The following is a 15815-nucleotide window of genomic DNA, read 5'->3' as shown; positions in this document are numbered from 1 at the left end:
CATCACTCATTACGGAATCTAGTCCACTGTAAAATTCCTAGTGTACTATTCTTCCTACTGGGATTGTTAGATCCCTGATGTGGGAGCCCTTATACACTCCCTCCAGGATTTCACGATTTTGTGATTGCAGAAATTGATGCAAAATCAAGACAAAAATCCTCAGTATTCCGAGGAGCTTGCAATTTTTCAAACTTACCAAAGATTTTCCACAGATTTGGGCCATGGTGCATCATGAGATGTCATCACAACGTGCATTCGGTCAAAGCCCTCTTCGATTCACGTGCGTCAAACATGAGTACAGCAAAAAGTGAAAGACTGAAATTTCGTGCAATTGCGATTTTTCCAATTCAAGTAGTTTTCCGCAAAAAAAAAACCTCTGCGCATTGTAGCACCAATTTTGGAAAAAGTTGCAGCAAAATCAAGCATTTTTGGCCACGACAATCACAGAAAAATCCTGTTCGGACTGCTTATATTGTGTCATGGCACTGTGGGTGCTGTTTTGCTGGGAGCTCATAACTTCACAACCTTTCTGAAAGGAGCAAGGTGCCTTCATCCACCATGTTTCCTTAAGAGCACACATTGCATCTTTGTGCGCTCCTTTGTTTAAACTGGGTGCTGGATGTCATCACCTTGGCCTACATGTGGGCTGCATACTTGGTACCTTTCATGGGCACTGCTCTTGGCCATTATGTAGAGGTGTGCTGTTCCGGGACATCTACACTGCTGCCACCTTTCCGGTTGGTTCTTCTTTGTGCTATCTGGGTGATATTCAGCACATTATGAAGGTTCAAATACAATGCTAGTTACATGCTAGTTAATGCTGTGGATCTATGAACACCGGAAAATCATCAGGGTTCTCTGTTAATCATTACCAGCACAGATCCAGTGGGAACTCCACAAGAAGGTTTCAGGGAAACGACGTGTGACGATGTTCCTTATATCACATACAATGTCATATGATCACATTGTGACTTTTTTTGAGGTTTTGGCATGCGTACGCATTCACACAAGAAGATTTCTTGGTAAAATTCACTGTGTCTGGTGGTTATCTGATAGTCACAGAATCACAGTTACATACATAATAGCGTTAAATGATGTGTCCAAACAAAAAAACGTCTATAATAGAGCTTTTTGACTAATACAGATATGTTACCTGGACTCTCATGCATGAGGACTGCAGATGTATGGGAGTCTGGATAGGAACACAGAGGTCAGTGTTCCCATTATTACAACTTATTGATTGGCATTTCCATTTCTCAAACATATTTTACAGAACAGCAGTCCAATCTTGCATTACATTCATTTGAGATTTTAGTCTGAAGTGATGGGTAGTGTCTAGTGTCCTCATTAAGAGGCTGCCGCACATTCGTGGCTGTGTGCCATAACTGAGAGAGCGAAGGCAACAGGCTCTCATGATTACAGATTTGTGAGTAAGGAAGATTAGCAGTCATCACTTTTCCCATTACAACATGTAAAGGAAATTCAATAAAAAATGCACTGAATCGTTACAATTCATAGGGAGTTTTAAACAGCTTTCCAAATACCATTCAGGCTCCATAGTCCTCCATCTCTGTCAAAATTATTGCACTGGGGAAATACTCCACCCCTCCATTCATGTGCCGTGGATTTCCCTGCAAAAACTCCCCTCTGCCTTGACCAACTCCTCTTTCCCTTCTGAATGATGTCAGTACCGAGACTCGGCATGTTGGTGAGGAATTGTGGAATGAAGAAGAATGAAGTTTTTTGAGGACGAGAAATAACTGCAGGGTAGGTTACAGATATAAAGAGTGTATTTGTTTTTCAGAGTTGTGTGGTATTACAGGAAATACAAGAAAGAGAACAGAGAAAATAAAAGGAGAAGTGAGGAATGTGGCGAGTACCTACGTCCGTTGTATAAACCGTGTTTCTTGGTAAAGATTTTGCTGAGTACTTTTTACCAGCTCCAGTCTGTGATTCAGAGGTTCTACATGTTGACATGTGAACACTGCCCAAACATATCTGGAGCTTCACAAGAGTGTTAAAAATCTTCAACTATATATGGTAAGGTCCTAATGCATTGAGATCAGTGAGAAATCCTTAAAATCCTAGATATATGAAACTGATGTTTTATCCACTTAACATCTATTTTTACTTAACAGTAAAAAAAAAAAAATCAGCCTTTTTTTGCTTCTGTGCCTATCTTTGTTTTTTTGTTTTTTTTTTAACTTAATAAATCATGAACTTTTATTTCAAACAGCTGTTGCCTTCTTCCACCATATGTCATGTGTAGAAAAGTAAAAGAGAAGCTGGTTTATTGATCTGGAATGATACGCTGCCCCACCTGCTAGAACTTGTTTTGTGAAATGAAAGCGTTTTCCTGGAGGCAGCATTCCTAGGCATCACACTGTCAGTAAGCATAATATCTTCACAGTAAACACAGAGAGTTAATAATAATAATTTTTATTTATTTATTTATTTATTTATTTATTTATTTATTTATTTACTTATTTTCAAAAAACACACACGACAGAAACATGAAACAATAAGGACGTTTCCAGCTCTGAATACATGCTTGCTGCAGCTATAATGGAGATGTGCAGTGAGTGTGTCCCTCATTGTTGGTTAGCAATCAGTCCTGTTCAATAAATAAAAGCAGACAGTCAGCAGATCAAGTTTCAGGCCTTTGTGCCACATCCCTTCCTGCCTGACAGACATAGAGCTGGAGTATGAGGGAAGAATAGAGAGAGAGAGAGAGAGAGAGAGAGAGAGAGAGAGAGAGAGAGAAATGGGAGGGTTAAAAGAATTCTAAATAGAGATGTGGAGGTATGTTTGGGTTTGTGTACAGGGAGGATGTTTTCTGTTTCAATTTCAATAGCACTAGAAAACAGGAATGACTTAACGTTGAAGAGGGAAACCATAAACAGTTGAAGAGTGAAGACTTGTGGATTGTGGTGCATGGTTATATGTAAATTTGCTGTGAAATCTGATTCATCGTGCAGTACCATTATGCAAATGAATGCACTGGCAATGTTGTAAGGGTCAGCACTGTCTGTTTGTTCTGCAGACTGACCCACACAATTTATTCTAACGTCACCTTCATATAATGTCAGAAAAAAACAGCATGTTAAATGATTTCCTCAAGAACTTGTTTAATATGTTTAGATATTTACCTGAGAAATCCAGAACGTTACTCTTTACCCATAATCAAACACAAACCCATAGAAACACCAGAGAAACACCTACTGACTAATGTTTACAATGTGGTGGCATATGGTGATATTATTTGCATGTCTACACATGCTGTTATTAAAGGGAATGGGAGTTGTGGGAAGTAGGATGTGGTGGCTCGCTTGACAGACACACAGACACACAGACACACACACACACACACACACAAACACATGCATGAACTGTCTTAAAAGCTGCAGTGGAAGCAAAACCAACCCAAATAAAGAATCATAATGATCTACAGGATCTGGTACCTATCAGATCTGGAGTGCCTGCATTCTAGTACTTATTTACATGGATAAATAAAGTAATAATAAAATAGTTTCCATTATGACTAGGTGGTAACTAATAATCATAGCATACCCATGTTATCAGTCACATCTGCTCACGAATTGTGTGATTTCTTAAAGAAGTAATCAAAAGTGTAGGGGCAGAACAAGATGCTTAAAAAAAGGCAAGAGAGGCGTCGTTTCTATTTCTGAAACTTGAAAATATATTCAAACCGGTGCTGGATTTTTGGACGAGCAAAGCAGAGTAAATTATATGATTACGTTATGAAGTAATTTAGATAATTATGCAAGCTAAAAAAAGTCTTTTTGTATAATCCGTTTATTTTCCATACCACTTATCCTACACAGGGTTGCGGGGAAGCCTGGAGCCTAGCCCAGGGAACTCCGGGTATGAGGTGGCAGACACCCTGGATGGGGCGCCAACACATCACAGGGCACAATCGCACACACATTCACACATTGCGGACAATTTGGAAATGCCAATCAGTCTACAATGCATGTCTTTGGCCTGGGGGAGGAAACTGGAGTACCTGGAGGAAACACATGAAGCATAGGGAGAGCATGCAAACTCCACGAACACAGGTTGAAGGCGGGATTTGAAATCACAACTCTGGAGATGCAAGGCAATAATTTAATCAAAGATAATAATCTGGAAATTCAATATCCTTCAAATGTAATATTACACCAAATTGTTAGGTACGTTTTAGACAGGATCATCCTTATTTAGATTGACATCAGGTGCAGGATGTGTTCGTTAATCGTATTTAAATATGTTGTTTGTTTGTTTGTTTGTTTACAAACTGGTCAAATGTGTACTGATGTGTACTTATGTAATTTTTTGCATCTAAACAATTTTGTGAAATCTACAAAGGCTCTGAACAGCATACTTATATACAACATACTTTGAAACCTTACAAATCAAATATTATCTAGATCCCTGCATTCAGTGATATTACATCATACAATACTAAGGGGCAGGGGCATTGCTGACAGCACAGCTGTGTCTTTGTCCTTGTGTGTGTGTGTGTGTGTGTGTGAACACAGATAACTCTCAGAATAGACACACTGGTGGAGAGAGCATGAGGCCTGTGTTTATAAAGCTGTCTGTCATTCTACTGACACTTTCACCCTGCTGCCAATTGGCAAGAGACAAACAGACTCATTATTTATCTCAGTAGTACAGACTTACAGAACATACAACTGAGCGGTTGAGGGTTAAGGGCTTTGCCCAGCAGGGGCAGCTTGGCAGTGCTGGGATTTGAACTCTAAGCCTTATCCACTGAGCTAATACTGCCCTACCATGAGCCACCAGTTCCTTCCCTTTCACCTGTCACCCCAAAGCTTGATGTTACTTCCAGTACACTCTGTTTGATTTACTCTACTACTCTTGATTTAATGTTTGCTGTCCCATTTGTTTCCTTACAGAATAACACTTTTCCTTATAAGTGCCTGATAAATCATTGGGCCATCCATCAAATGTGAGATCATATCCTGCAGCATGCTGTGCATTTAATATCATTATTGCTTGTAGTTCATTATTTGTACACTGATCTATCTTTACACTTTGCCCTTGTATTAACTTCTGTGTGTTGACTGAATTTCAGGAGCAATGATACTGTATTTAAGTAGGAATTCTCAGTTATTGTTCGATCCCAAAGGACATCTTGAGTGCAAAGCTCTCTTTGCCTCTCTCTCTCTCTCTCTCTCTCTTTCAGGCTTTGCTACTTGTCTTCTTAGCTACATGCAGGTGTCTGTTGACAAAAGCTTCCTGATCTCCTGATGTCTTCACCGCTAGGCTTCAAAGCGCATTTAATCTGGATTACTCTCTTTATACACTATTTCTTGCACCCACCTTCTGTTGTTATTTTTTTTTTTAATAGGTGTTTATCATTATTTTGGTTGCTCAACACATTCATCCACAAACATTCATGGGCACACACACACACACACACACACACACACACACACACACACAGAATGTGCGCTACCACTCTCTCAGTGGGACCATATGCCACTGAGCTCTTTTCTCTGTAAGGTCTGTAGCTGTGTGCCAGTACATCCGTGTCCTTCACTCCCTCCTCTTGACCAGTGGAGCATAAACAACGGCATTGTTTATAAAGGCCAGCTTCACAAATACAGTAATACTTGGGCTCTAAATAAAATTACTAAATAAAAATACTCTGTGCAGGACACTGGAGTTCAACCACTCCAACTTTGGCAAACCATGTCTTCACTTTGTGCACAGGGGTATTGTCGTGCTGCATCAGGGTTGAGCCCTTGAGGCTCAGAGAAAGGTAATTGTAATGTTACAGCATTCAAAGACATTCTGTGTGCATCCAACTTTGGGGAAGAATCACATATGGGTGTGATGGTCAGGTGTCCACAAACTTTTTGTTATTTATTTATTTATTGAGATGTATACTTTTGTAGAAATATATCTTTATAATATGCAACATAAATTAAATGTTTTCTGTTGATATGCAAAACTATGATTAAACGATTATGTTCTTAAATAGTTGTGAATTCAGTATAACCATCATTGCATTGCTGGCAGGGGTGGGTCTTCTCAGTTATCTTCTCCCTGTTTAAACTTGCACGGCTATCCATACTCAGTTTTCTCCATGTGTATGAGCAAAGCTAATGACTGTCCTGTACGAAAATGATGTTTTATACAACAACTGAGTCACTGGTGATGAATAAGACACGTCCAGTCTGACACATCTACCATGAATGTCTGTCTGTTAACTGCTCTGATATAATCTAGCCATGATCAGTCAGAAATCTGCTCAGCACTTTGTCCATACATTCTAACATCCACAGACAAAACATAGAGGTGCTGGATGTCAGACCCATAGATCTGCCTGACACAAAAATCTTCTCCAAATGCTTGGAAACATCATATACATAGTGCCACTAGAGCTGCAGTAGATCCTACACAATCTATTATGTTACAGTAAGACATCTCTCAGTGTCTTTTAGTGAGCAAGTATAGTTGTATTGAGTCCAACTATTTAAAATGGATGTATTAACAAGCAGCCTTAAATGTCGAAAAAATCTGATCCTTATACGTAGAGAGCACTGAGAGCAAGGACATAGATTTGGTTATAACAAAATGAAAAAAAGCAACAAAACAATTATATACCCCAAACAATTCAGCTTCCTCTGTTATGGTATTTTACATAAAAAAAAACAAGTTAGTTGCTAAGCTATTGTAAAACCCAGGAGAAATATCGGTTTATTTTTTGTCCTGCTTCAGTCCGTGATCCCACTTCTGTCTTTGTTTCTATTCGGTTACTACTAGAAACCTGCTGGTTGCATTAGATGTCAAAGTTAGATGTTTGCTACAGTAATTAGCCTAACAGTCATGTGTCATGAATTTTCTATCTTATGTTAACTAGCTAGTCCTAAGATCTCTACTAATACTCTTACTGGAAAATTCAGCTAGCCATTTATTTTAATTAATTGGGTTTATTGAATTGTATTTGTAACATTTTTGGTAGCATGATGCTATAAGAGTTCACAAAGCCATATTCATCTGATAAATGGAGATCAGATTGTTAGAACTAGTAGCTAGTAGACTAGTAAACACCTAGTCACTAGCTACATTTGTAGAACAGGACTGTCCATGCTAATTTAGTGAAGGAACAGTGGTAAATATTTTAACAACTTATTATTATTCAAATTATGATACATACACAGCTTGACATTTTGTGCCAAAGTCTCATAATATTCAGATTTTTCTATTCAATAGCTCTCTCTCTCTCTCTCTCTCTCTCTCTCTCTCTCTCTCTCTCCCTGTCTGTCTGTCTGTTTGTCCGTCCATATATATTTCTCTATGAAGTGGAGAAGGGAAGACATTCCTTTTTGGGAAGTAAACAGAGTTTCCAGTTATTATTACGGTGTGTATATCAGTTTAAATATTGGTATTCAGTATTCCTTTGAGATTGATATTAACATGTCTGTACAATCCATATCCAAATCTATACCCATTTCTGGAAGAATTGATGTGGCAATAAAAATGAGTTTACTTGACGTTAGAAGCATTAAAAACAATCCAATCATGCCATCAGCATTACATAAGGGTGTGCTCATGTTTTGTGCATGTTTAGTGTTCTTGATGATGTGTAATCATGAAATAGCTTCATTCTTTGAGTTTTATGTCATTTTTTCTTAGAAGTAAATATAATGATAGAATAAGTTATGAAGATGTGACAGTAAGGGTGTGTGTATTATTGGCTCAACACTTTACTGGCTGTAGTGCATGATGAGGTTGTGTGCTACATCTCCTGTGTGAAGAGTTGGTACTTGCCCACAACCTGTTATAACAGTCAACATTCCTGTAGTAACAGACTCTCTATCTAGAAGTGGTGCCACTTCAGCTGCCTGTCTCAAAGATGATTTTTTGTTTTGTTTTTGAATATAAACTCAAGTTTGTGACATTGATTTTATTGGGGGGTTTTTCTCTCTATTTTTTAAGCTGTTTAAATTGTCTATTTGGAGGTTTCTATTTGACCATGGAAACAGCATTTTTCATAACAGACTATTTAGCTTTCTAAACTGATTTGCCAACATGCACACACATTTACATGCAGTTAGACACACCTTATGGTTTATGAAGGTGACTCACACCCTGCTCTGACCCCCACAGAGGGATCACCTATCATCCATTGACCAGATGCCTGGGTTTTTCTCTGCTGCCTCAGTGAAAAACCCAGCAACACACACACACACACACACACACACACACACACACACACACATACACACACCAGACAGAGAGGCCTTTGAGTCTGTGAAACATGTGCCTCCCCTTCTCTCCTTTCCTTCTTTATCACTCTTAAGCCCTCCTTTTCCCATACTCTCACACTATTATTTATTTCCTATTCACTCTACATACGTCTAATTAATGGAGTAAGTAACTATATACTTGTTTGTCATGTACTTCCACACAATCGCAGTACAAGAGACTGGAAGAACTTGGTCATACTGGCCAAGAAATGTCCTCCATAAACACTTTCAGATGCTTACGCAAATGCACATTGACCCTCTCTCTCGTTCTCTCGCTCTCTCTCTCTCTCTCTCTTTCTCTTTCTCTCTCTCTCTCTCTCTCTCTCTCTCTCTCTCTCTCTCTCTCCCTCTCTCTCTCTCTGTTTAAACACTGCCTCACCCTGGGCTGTATGACTCAGCCAATGTGTTTCTTCTGTGATCCACCCAGTTAAGACACGTCTGAATAATTAAATACATTTCAGAGAGTTTATGGACGTGCTTACCATGTGGAAAAGCCTGTAAGGATTAACCGCGGTTCTCCCCTCCTAAACTAAGATTATTTGATAATAAAGAATGGCGTTTTTTTTTTTAATTAATTTGCTGTACTTAGAGTGAATTAATTTTTTTTCGTTTGGATTTCACACCCATTTATTTGTATCTCACAGCTGTTTTGATGTCATCACTAGTGTATGTGGAGTGACTGTTGCCAGAGTGAGACATCTAGTGGTGACATCTATGAGTACATTGAACCCTGATTTTATTTGGGCTGATCTCCATCTTGCTCTTCTCTCTCAGGTAATGAGTGAACATGGAGGCAGGCTCTGTGGTGCGTGCCGTGTTTGAGTTCCTGCCCAGTGTCTCAGAGGAGCTTCCTCTCTTTGCCGGTGATGTTGTTGAAGTCCTTAGCGTAGTGGATGAGTTTTGGTTGCTCGGGATCAAAGATGGAGTCTCAGGTAAAGGCGCATGTCTTGAATCATAATCTCTCTTTATTTGTTAGGTATATGCCAGGACATTTGGAAACAATGTTTACTGATACAGGCTTCAAATTAAACATTAAGGGAAAAAAATACCATCAGTCAAAAAAAACAATGATGAAGGTTACATACAAGATACATACAGATTTTCCATACATCTATAAGAAAAGCTGCATAATATTGACAAAAATAGGATATTTCAATTATATTGTTACACATGTTATTGCAAAAAAGGCCTTGACATATATTAAAACATCTGCCTAATGAGGTGACGTGTCAATGTTTAAGGTAAGCCTAAATTTTTTAAATGAAATCAGTGGCACACCCAGAAAAATCTGTGTGAATCCCTTAAGACCGAGTACAGTACACATTAATATGTGGTTTGAGTTCTCATTTGCATTGTCAACACTTCTGAAAAGGAGAATATTCTGATAACATTTAACAAACATTGTGTTGTATAGCCCTGCTCACAAGTGTGGGTATAGAACAGCATGTACACTGAATAACTGGACAATTTGTATATATGTTGTGTGGTGAATAAGTGATATTATATCTATAGTTATGTGAACTGCCTTAGTGATTAGCACGTTTGCCTCGCAACTTTGGGGTTGGGGGTTCGAGTCCCATCTCCGCCCTGTGTGCGTGGAGTTTGCATGTTCTCCCCAGGCTTTGGAGGTTTCCTCCGGGAACTCCAGTTTCCTTCCCCAGTCCAGAGAAATTCTCTGTAGGCTGATTGCCATCTCTAAATTGTCCATAGTTCCCTGGGATAGGCTCCGGGATCCCCACGACCCTGTGTAGGATAAATAGTATGGAAAATGGATGGATGGATGGTTACTGCAATTCTTAGCATTAAATGCATGTAAAATAATAATATAATTTCCCCAGACTCACTTGATTTTCTCTGTTGTTTTTCAGGTCAGTTTCCTAGCACCTTTGTCGAATCTGTCACTGTTCCCCCTACGAAAGCAGGAGAGCAACTCTATGTGTGTATCAGTGACTTCAACTCCTCTGAGCCAGACAGCCTGCCCCTGAAGAGAGGTAAATCTGCCACCAGGCCAAATATGAAATGTGTGCTGTCTCTTAGTGATGATCTTTACAGCAATTATGAGTGGTGGAGATGTTTTAATGATCTTCTCTGTTCCTGTATGTTATCTGTGTCCCTCTCTCTCAGCATAAAGTGTACTCATTCAGAAAGTCATAATGTCCCAATTAAGAGGTAACCTCTTAGGTTTAGTCCTATTGTAGGTCATTCTTCTAGTAACATTTTCTCTTATATCCTCTTGATGTCTAAAGAATTCCTCAGTTTCTACACCTCTCTGACCTTAGATGTAAAGGTATTGTATAAAAGACTGAAATGTTTCAACTGTGATTGTGGGTAAACATGTATTGTTAGATACATGTTTCTGCCTCTACCTGCATGCATTGGTGCAATCAACACTCTAGGCCAGGTGTTCCCAAACGTTTTGACCAAATGACCCCAGATTTACAATAAACAACACCAGTAACGTATGAATGTGTAACCTAAGTAATAAGAATACTCCTTGCACTGGCTTACCAGTCAGTCCCTCCAGGATTTTGCGATCACAGAATTTAATGCAAAATCAAGCAAGCGGCGCAATATTTGGAAGAACTTGCAATTTTTCCAAATTACTGCAGATTTTTCACAGCTTTGAGCCAAGACGTTTCATATGATGTCATCACAATGCACATTCAGCCAAAGCCCTCTTCGATCCTCTGCATTGAACATGAGTACAGCTAAAAGGTCTCATTTACTAACAAACATCACAGTGAAAGACCGTGCAAAACAGTTTGGTGCAGTTTTGCCAATTGAAATACTTTTCCACAAAACAAAAGCACAAATAACTCTGCAAGTCTCAAATTTTGAAAAAAAGCTACATTTTGTTATTGGCTTCAACAATCACAAACAACTCAGCAAAATCCCATATGGACTGACCAGTCTGGTTTACCAGTCCAAACTCAACTGGGAAGTGTTGTGATGCCCCTGACGCAAAGCAGCCTTTTTTACTTAACATGCGATTTTGCATGTGCATCGAAAAATTTCCCTGTCCATTAGATTTCCACTGTAAAATGTTTAAAGATTTAATTGCACTGTAATTTTAAACACTCAGACGAGCTCTGTGTCTCTTTAAAACTTTCCACTGTCATCATGGTTCTTGTCACGAGTTGCTTCTCATAATCAAAAACTCTGACATTGCATTCAAAATTATTTTCTAATGTAGAAAATCCAGATGACTGCTCCATAAACCAGACATTTCGGTAGGTTTGAATGGAACCAGTTAGTGCTGGTACTAAATAACAGTCTATAATAGTACATAAGTGTGGGTTTTGAGACACAGCATTAGTTTATTTAGCAGAGGACAGGGAATTTTTCTTTTTTTTTTTTTTTTGGTGAACTGCATTTTTTTTGGTGCACCATGTCAGGATAGTGAGAAAGACATTTTTAAATATTAGCACACATAATCCTTCTTCAATATTACTAATATTAATTTGTAAAAAGTTTACCACATTTGTAAATTAAGCCATGAAGGGTCATGACCCCTTGTTTGGGAACCCCTGCTCTAGGCAGTGCTGATGTAAGTAGCCACTAGATGTCACTAGTTTAGTTTTTTATGTCTTCTTATCCTGTTGGAAAGAACGTCTATGAAAAGGTTTTGGATGTGTTATTTTGTAACAGATTTTGCATATTTATATTTCTAATATAGCATTGTTTAGTTCACAGGTTCATGTGTTGTGTTAAAATTCTATCCTAGGATATTTACGCATCAGAATCTCTCTCTCTCTCTCAGTGGAAACTCCAATTCCTGTAGTTGTTTTCCTGTGAGAGTGTCATATGAATTACATTTCCTGTATATTACTGCTAAGTGTATTAGTTTATATTCTGGACACAATAGGAGGTGGAGCTTTGCTGTGTGGAATTTGACATCACTGACCTTAACAGACATTGCGACGCTCGGCTGCCCAGTCATCTGTATCTTCACATGTGGTTGGACTGGTACTGTAGTATGATTGTGTAATCTTTAAACACTGAATCTAATACTAATATGGCATCTGTGTGTTTTGTATTGTGACCCTCTGCCATAGGTGATGTGGTGGCTGGAGAGGGCAATGTAGACGCAGGTTGGCACAGGGGTCGGAATGCCTGGGGCTCACGTGGACTTTTTCCCTTATCCTGTATGAAGGAGCTGGAGCTATCAGGCCGCTCTAGGCAGCTGAGTGAGCGCAGTGCGGCTGCCCAGGATTCTGAGTTGCCTCCTTATGCTCTTGGCCAGGGTCGTGCTCTCATGAGCCTGCACGCCCAGCTGGATGAAGAGCTTGACTTTCGTGAAGGTGACATCATCACTATAGTGGGTATGCCCGAGCCAGGTTGGTTCCAGGGTGAGCTGGAAGGTAGGACAGGAATCTTTCCTGAGGGTTTTGTAGAGCTGCTTGCACCTCTGCGCTCACTCCAGTCTGCCAAGCCTATCAGCCTCGGTCAGGAGCATTATCCCCCCTGCAGAGTGGATGAAGAGGAGGAAAAGGAGGAGGAAGAAGAAGAGGAGAGAGTGAAGGACAGTGTAGAAATGCAGACCCAGGAAGAACATGAAGAGGAAGCTGGTGTGTATGGAATCGCACAGTATGAGTTCCGAGCTCTGGAGCCTGGGGAGCTAGACTTTGATGTTGGAGACAGGATACAAATACTCAGAACACTAGAGGATGGCTGGCTTGAGGGGCAGTTGCGGGGCAGAAGTGGTATTTTCCCCCACCGCTTTGTTAAGATGGAGGAACATTTAGAGGAACAAGTGCCATCTGTAAGTGAAAAAAATGGCACCTCTGACAAAGAGGAAGGGGACAGTTATGCTTCTGAGTATAGTTGTGGTCAAGAAGACCAAGCTTTACTGGCACATGATCAGGATAGAAGAAACCATGAGGACTACACTGTGTGGGATCTGGACTACTTTGAGAGAAGAGAAGAATGCAGAGAGCCTTGTTTGAGAGACACACAGTCAGAAATCTGTCAGGACAGAACAACCGTTCAGAGCCTGCCTCCTAATCAGCCAGGTCCCAGGAGACAAGAGAGGCCACCACCACCACTTGTCCATCCCAGTAGACCTGGCAATTCAGGCTCCAGGCCACTCCAGAGAACTAATTCAGGAAATCTGATTCCACCCAGACCACAGCTGCCTCCTCGTCCCTGCCTCCGCAACAGGCAGATCAGCACCAGCAATCACAGCAGCCCTCCTGAACCACCACCTGTTCCCAGCACCAGGAACACTAGCATTAACCGACCTAATAGAATCTCTTCAAGTCTTCAGAGCAATTCCTCCTGGACCAGGAACAAAGGCTACTACGCCTCCCATGACAGCAGAAACCCCTTCAACAGCAGAAGATCAGACAGTCAAGCGAAGAGCAGACAGAAGAAGTTGACCCGCCATGCAAGTATCAGTGATGCTGACCTTGGAACTTATGGGCATGGTGAGCATAATATATGGTCTCAGGAGAAGGGCACTAATGGGCTGCCGACCTCTCACACATTAGGCTCTTTGTCTGGTGACCTGGAAGCCAAGCTGACCCAGCAGCTGCTGGAGTTTGAGAAGAGCCTTCCAGGCAGTTGTACAGAAAGTGAGGAACAGTCCATGAAAAACAGTCAATGTAGAGACATGTTTTCCCGCCACTTTTCTATCATGGACTACAGTAACGAGAGAGACATCATCAAAGGCTCTTACCACTCCTTGCCCCATGATTCACCATCCTCTAGCCCCAACTCCTCTCTAGAAAGACGGAAAACACGGCGCCCCCCTCCTCCTCGTCCCAGGATTCTTAGACCACCAGCACCTCGTAGTTCTCATGGTCACGCTTCTCTTAGCAATGGTCAAGTTCCTCAACAGCCCCATAGGCCAATTCGACAAGCTCCACGCCCACCTCCACCTTGTCCCCGACCACCTGTGCAGCCCTCCAACCTCTTGGTCTCAACAGAGGATGAGGAGGGTACACAGGAGGAAAAGGTGGAGGAGGCTGAAGATGCTCTAGAGAGGGAGAGAGACATTGAGCAAGAGAGGGAAAGAGAGCAGGAACAGTACAGACTTCTCCTTAGACTTGAGGAAGTTGAAAGAGACATTGACATGTACACACACACAGCACATGAGTTGAGTGCCATGCTAGAAGACGAGGGAGAGGAGGATGAAGTGGCCCATCAGCAGGCCCTGGAGAATCTGGAGTTCTGCAACTACACTGTGGAGACACTGACACTGGAGAAGCAGCAGTTGCAAGGTAATTTGTTTAGTGAATATCCCTCTTTCAGACAATATCATATACATATCGATACATAGTATACAACACGATACAAAAATGATAAAATTAAACATTTGTAAACAAGTAAACATTTAATACACTTTAACTCACTGCTGATCCAATACATCCCTGATATGATTAAATTCAGGCCTGATCCAGTATGATTCCTTTCAGTTCAATTTAAGCTTTCCCTTACAGGAAAGTCTTCAGGACGTATGCATTTCGGTTTCTCATTAACATGAATTTTTTTTTTTTTTCTCTTATTAACCACAAGAGACAGGAAAAAGAGAAGTTGGTAATTGGTAGAACAACAAAAATAGCTCCTATAACATAATTAGTTACAGGAACTAATGGTTCGTAGACGTTCCACAATATCCAATGTAAGAATAAACTCATCAATACTATGACATGTTCTTTAATCCCAGCACCCTGTCTGTAGGCAACAGGAACAACCATGAAGCAGTTTTGGGGTTGTCTGTTGCCTTTGAGCTCAAGCTCTCGTTCTCGTGCGTACTCTGTCTCTAACGCACACGCACACGTACACAAACACACACACACACACACACACACATGGACAGACGAACCAAGGAGTGTGAAATGATTTTTAACAGCAGTTTTTTTTTTTTTTTTTTTTAACTAATTTCCCTTTCAATTCAAGCCAGATCTTTGCTTGTAAACTGATGTGGACATATCATAGTATCATAGAGAGTTCTCAAATTTTTTGTTTTTCTGATTTGAATAGTTTTTTTGATAGTCCGACCATAGATCTATTTGTCTGTCTATAAAGGCAATCATCAAGTCCAGGTTTTATATAGCAGCTGCTGCACTCTCCCCTACAATGTTAATGGGTGACCTATACAGCGTATAGTTGTATACAGCATATGTAAGTTCAACACGGGTGTTTGTTGGGTTTTTTTACTCGAAATAACTTGCCACTAGGTGGAGCTGGATTTTTTGTGGCTGGGAGAAAGGATGGGTGCTATTCTTTTAAACTATCTCACAGACTGTTAGTTTGAAACCTGAAGCTCAGTGTTCTCAAATATTTGACACACTTCATATGGCAAATGGCAAAAAAACAACAAAAAAAAACTGTCAGTCAGTAAAATGAATCCATTTGACATGTTTTGGCTCACTTGCTAATCCTTTATTATATTACTGTATTATGAAAATGTTGTAAAGCACAGCATAACTACACAGTTGCAATAGTCTGATTGATCTGGCTTGGATTTACTGGCCCTTATTCATCACATTGCATGAAAACCAGTGCAGATTTGAGCACACAGAATAC

The 15815-nt window shown here is 40.3% G+C and overlaps 1 protein-coding gene across 3 annotated transcripts in view; it reads left to right on the top strand.

Annotated features, from left to right (window-relative positions):
• dnmbp (dynamin binding protein) overlaps positions 1-15815 on the top strand; it is a 40390-nt gene that overhangs the window by 3305 nt on the left and 21270 nt on the right. Inside the window, exons 2-5 of one of the 3 annotated variants that reach the window (XM_053639571.1) lie at positions 7339-7396; positions 9060-9217; positions 10154-10276; positions 12341-14506. In XM_053639571.1, the coding sequence (XP_053495546.1) occupies positions 9073-9217; positions 10154-10276; positions 12341-14506 (2434 nt within the window). In that variant the 5' untranslated portion in view covers positions 7339-7396; positions 9060-9072. The remainder of the gene's footprint in view (positions 1-7338; positions 7397-9059; positions 9218-10153; positions 10277-12340; positions 14507-15815) is intronic. The other 2 variants (XM_053639570.1, XM_053639572.1) reach the window with 2 other exon arrangements.

The sequence above is a fragment of the Ictalurus furcatus genome, chromosome 13 (assembly GCF_023375685.1).
Source record: "Ictalurus furcatus strain D&B chromosome 13, Billie_1.0, whole genome shotgun sequence".
Taxonomy (NCBI): Eukaryota; Metazoa; Chordata; class Actinopteri; order Siluriformes; family Ictaluridae; genus Ictalurus; species Ictalurus furcatus.
This window is presented reverse-complemented; position numbering and strand designations above follow the sequence as displayed.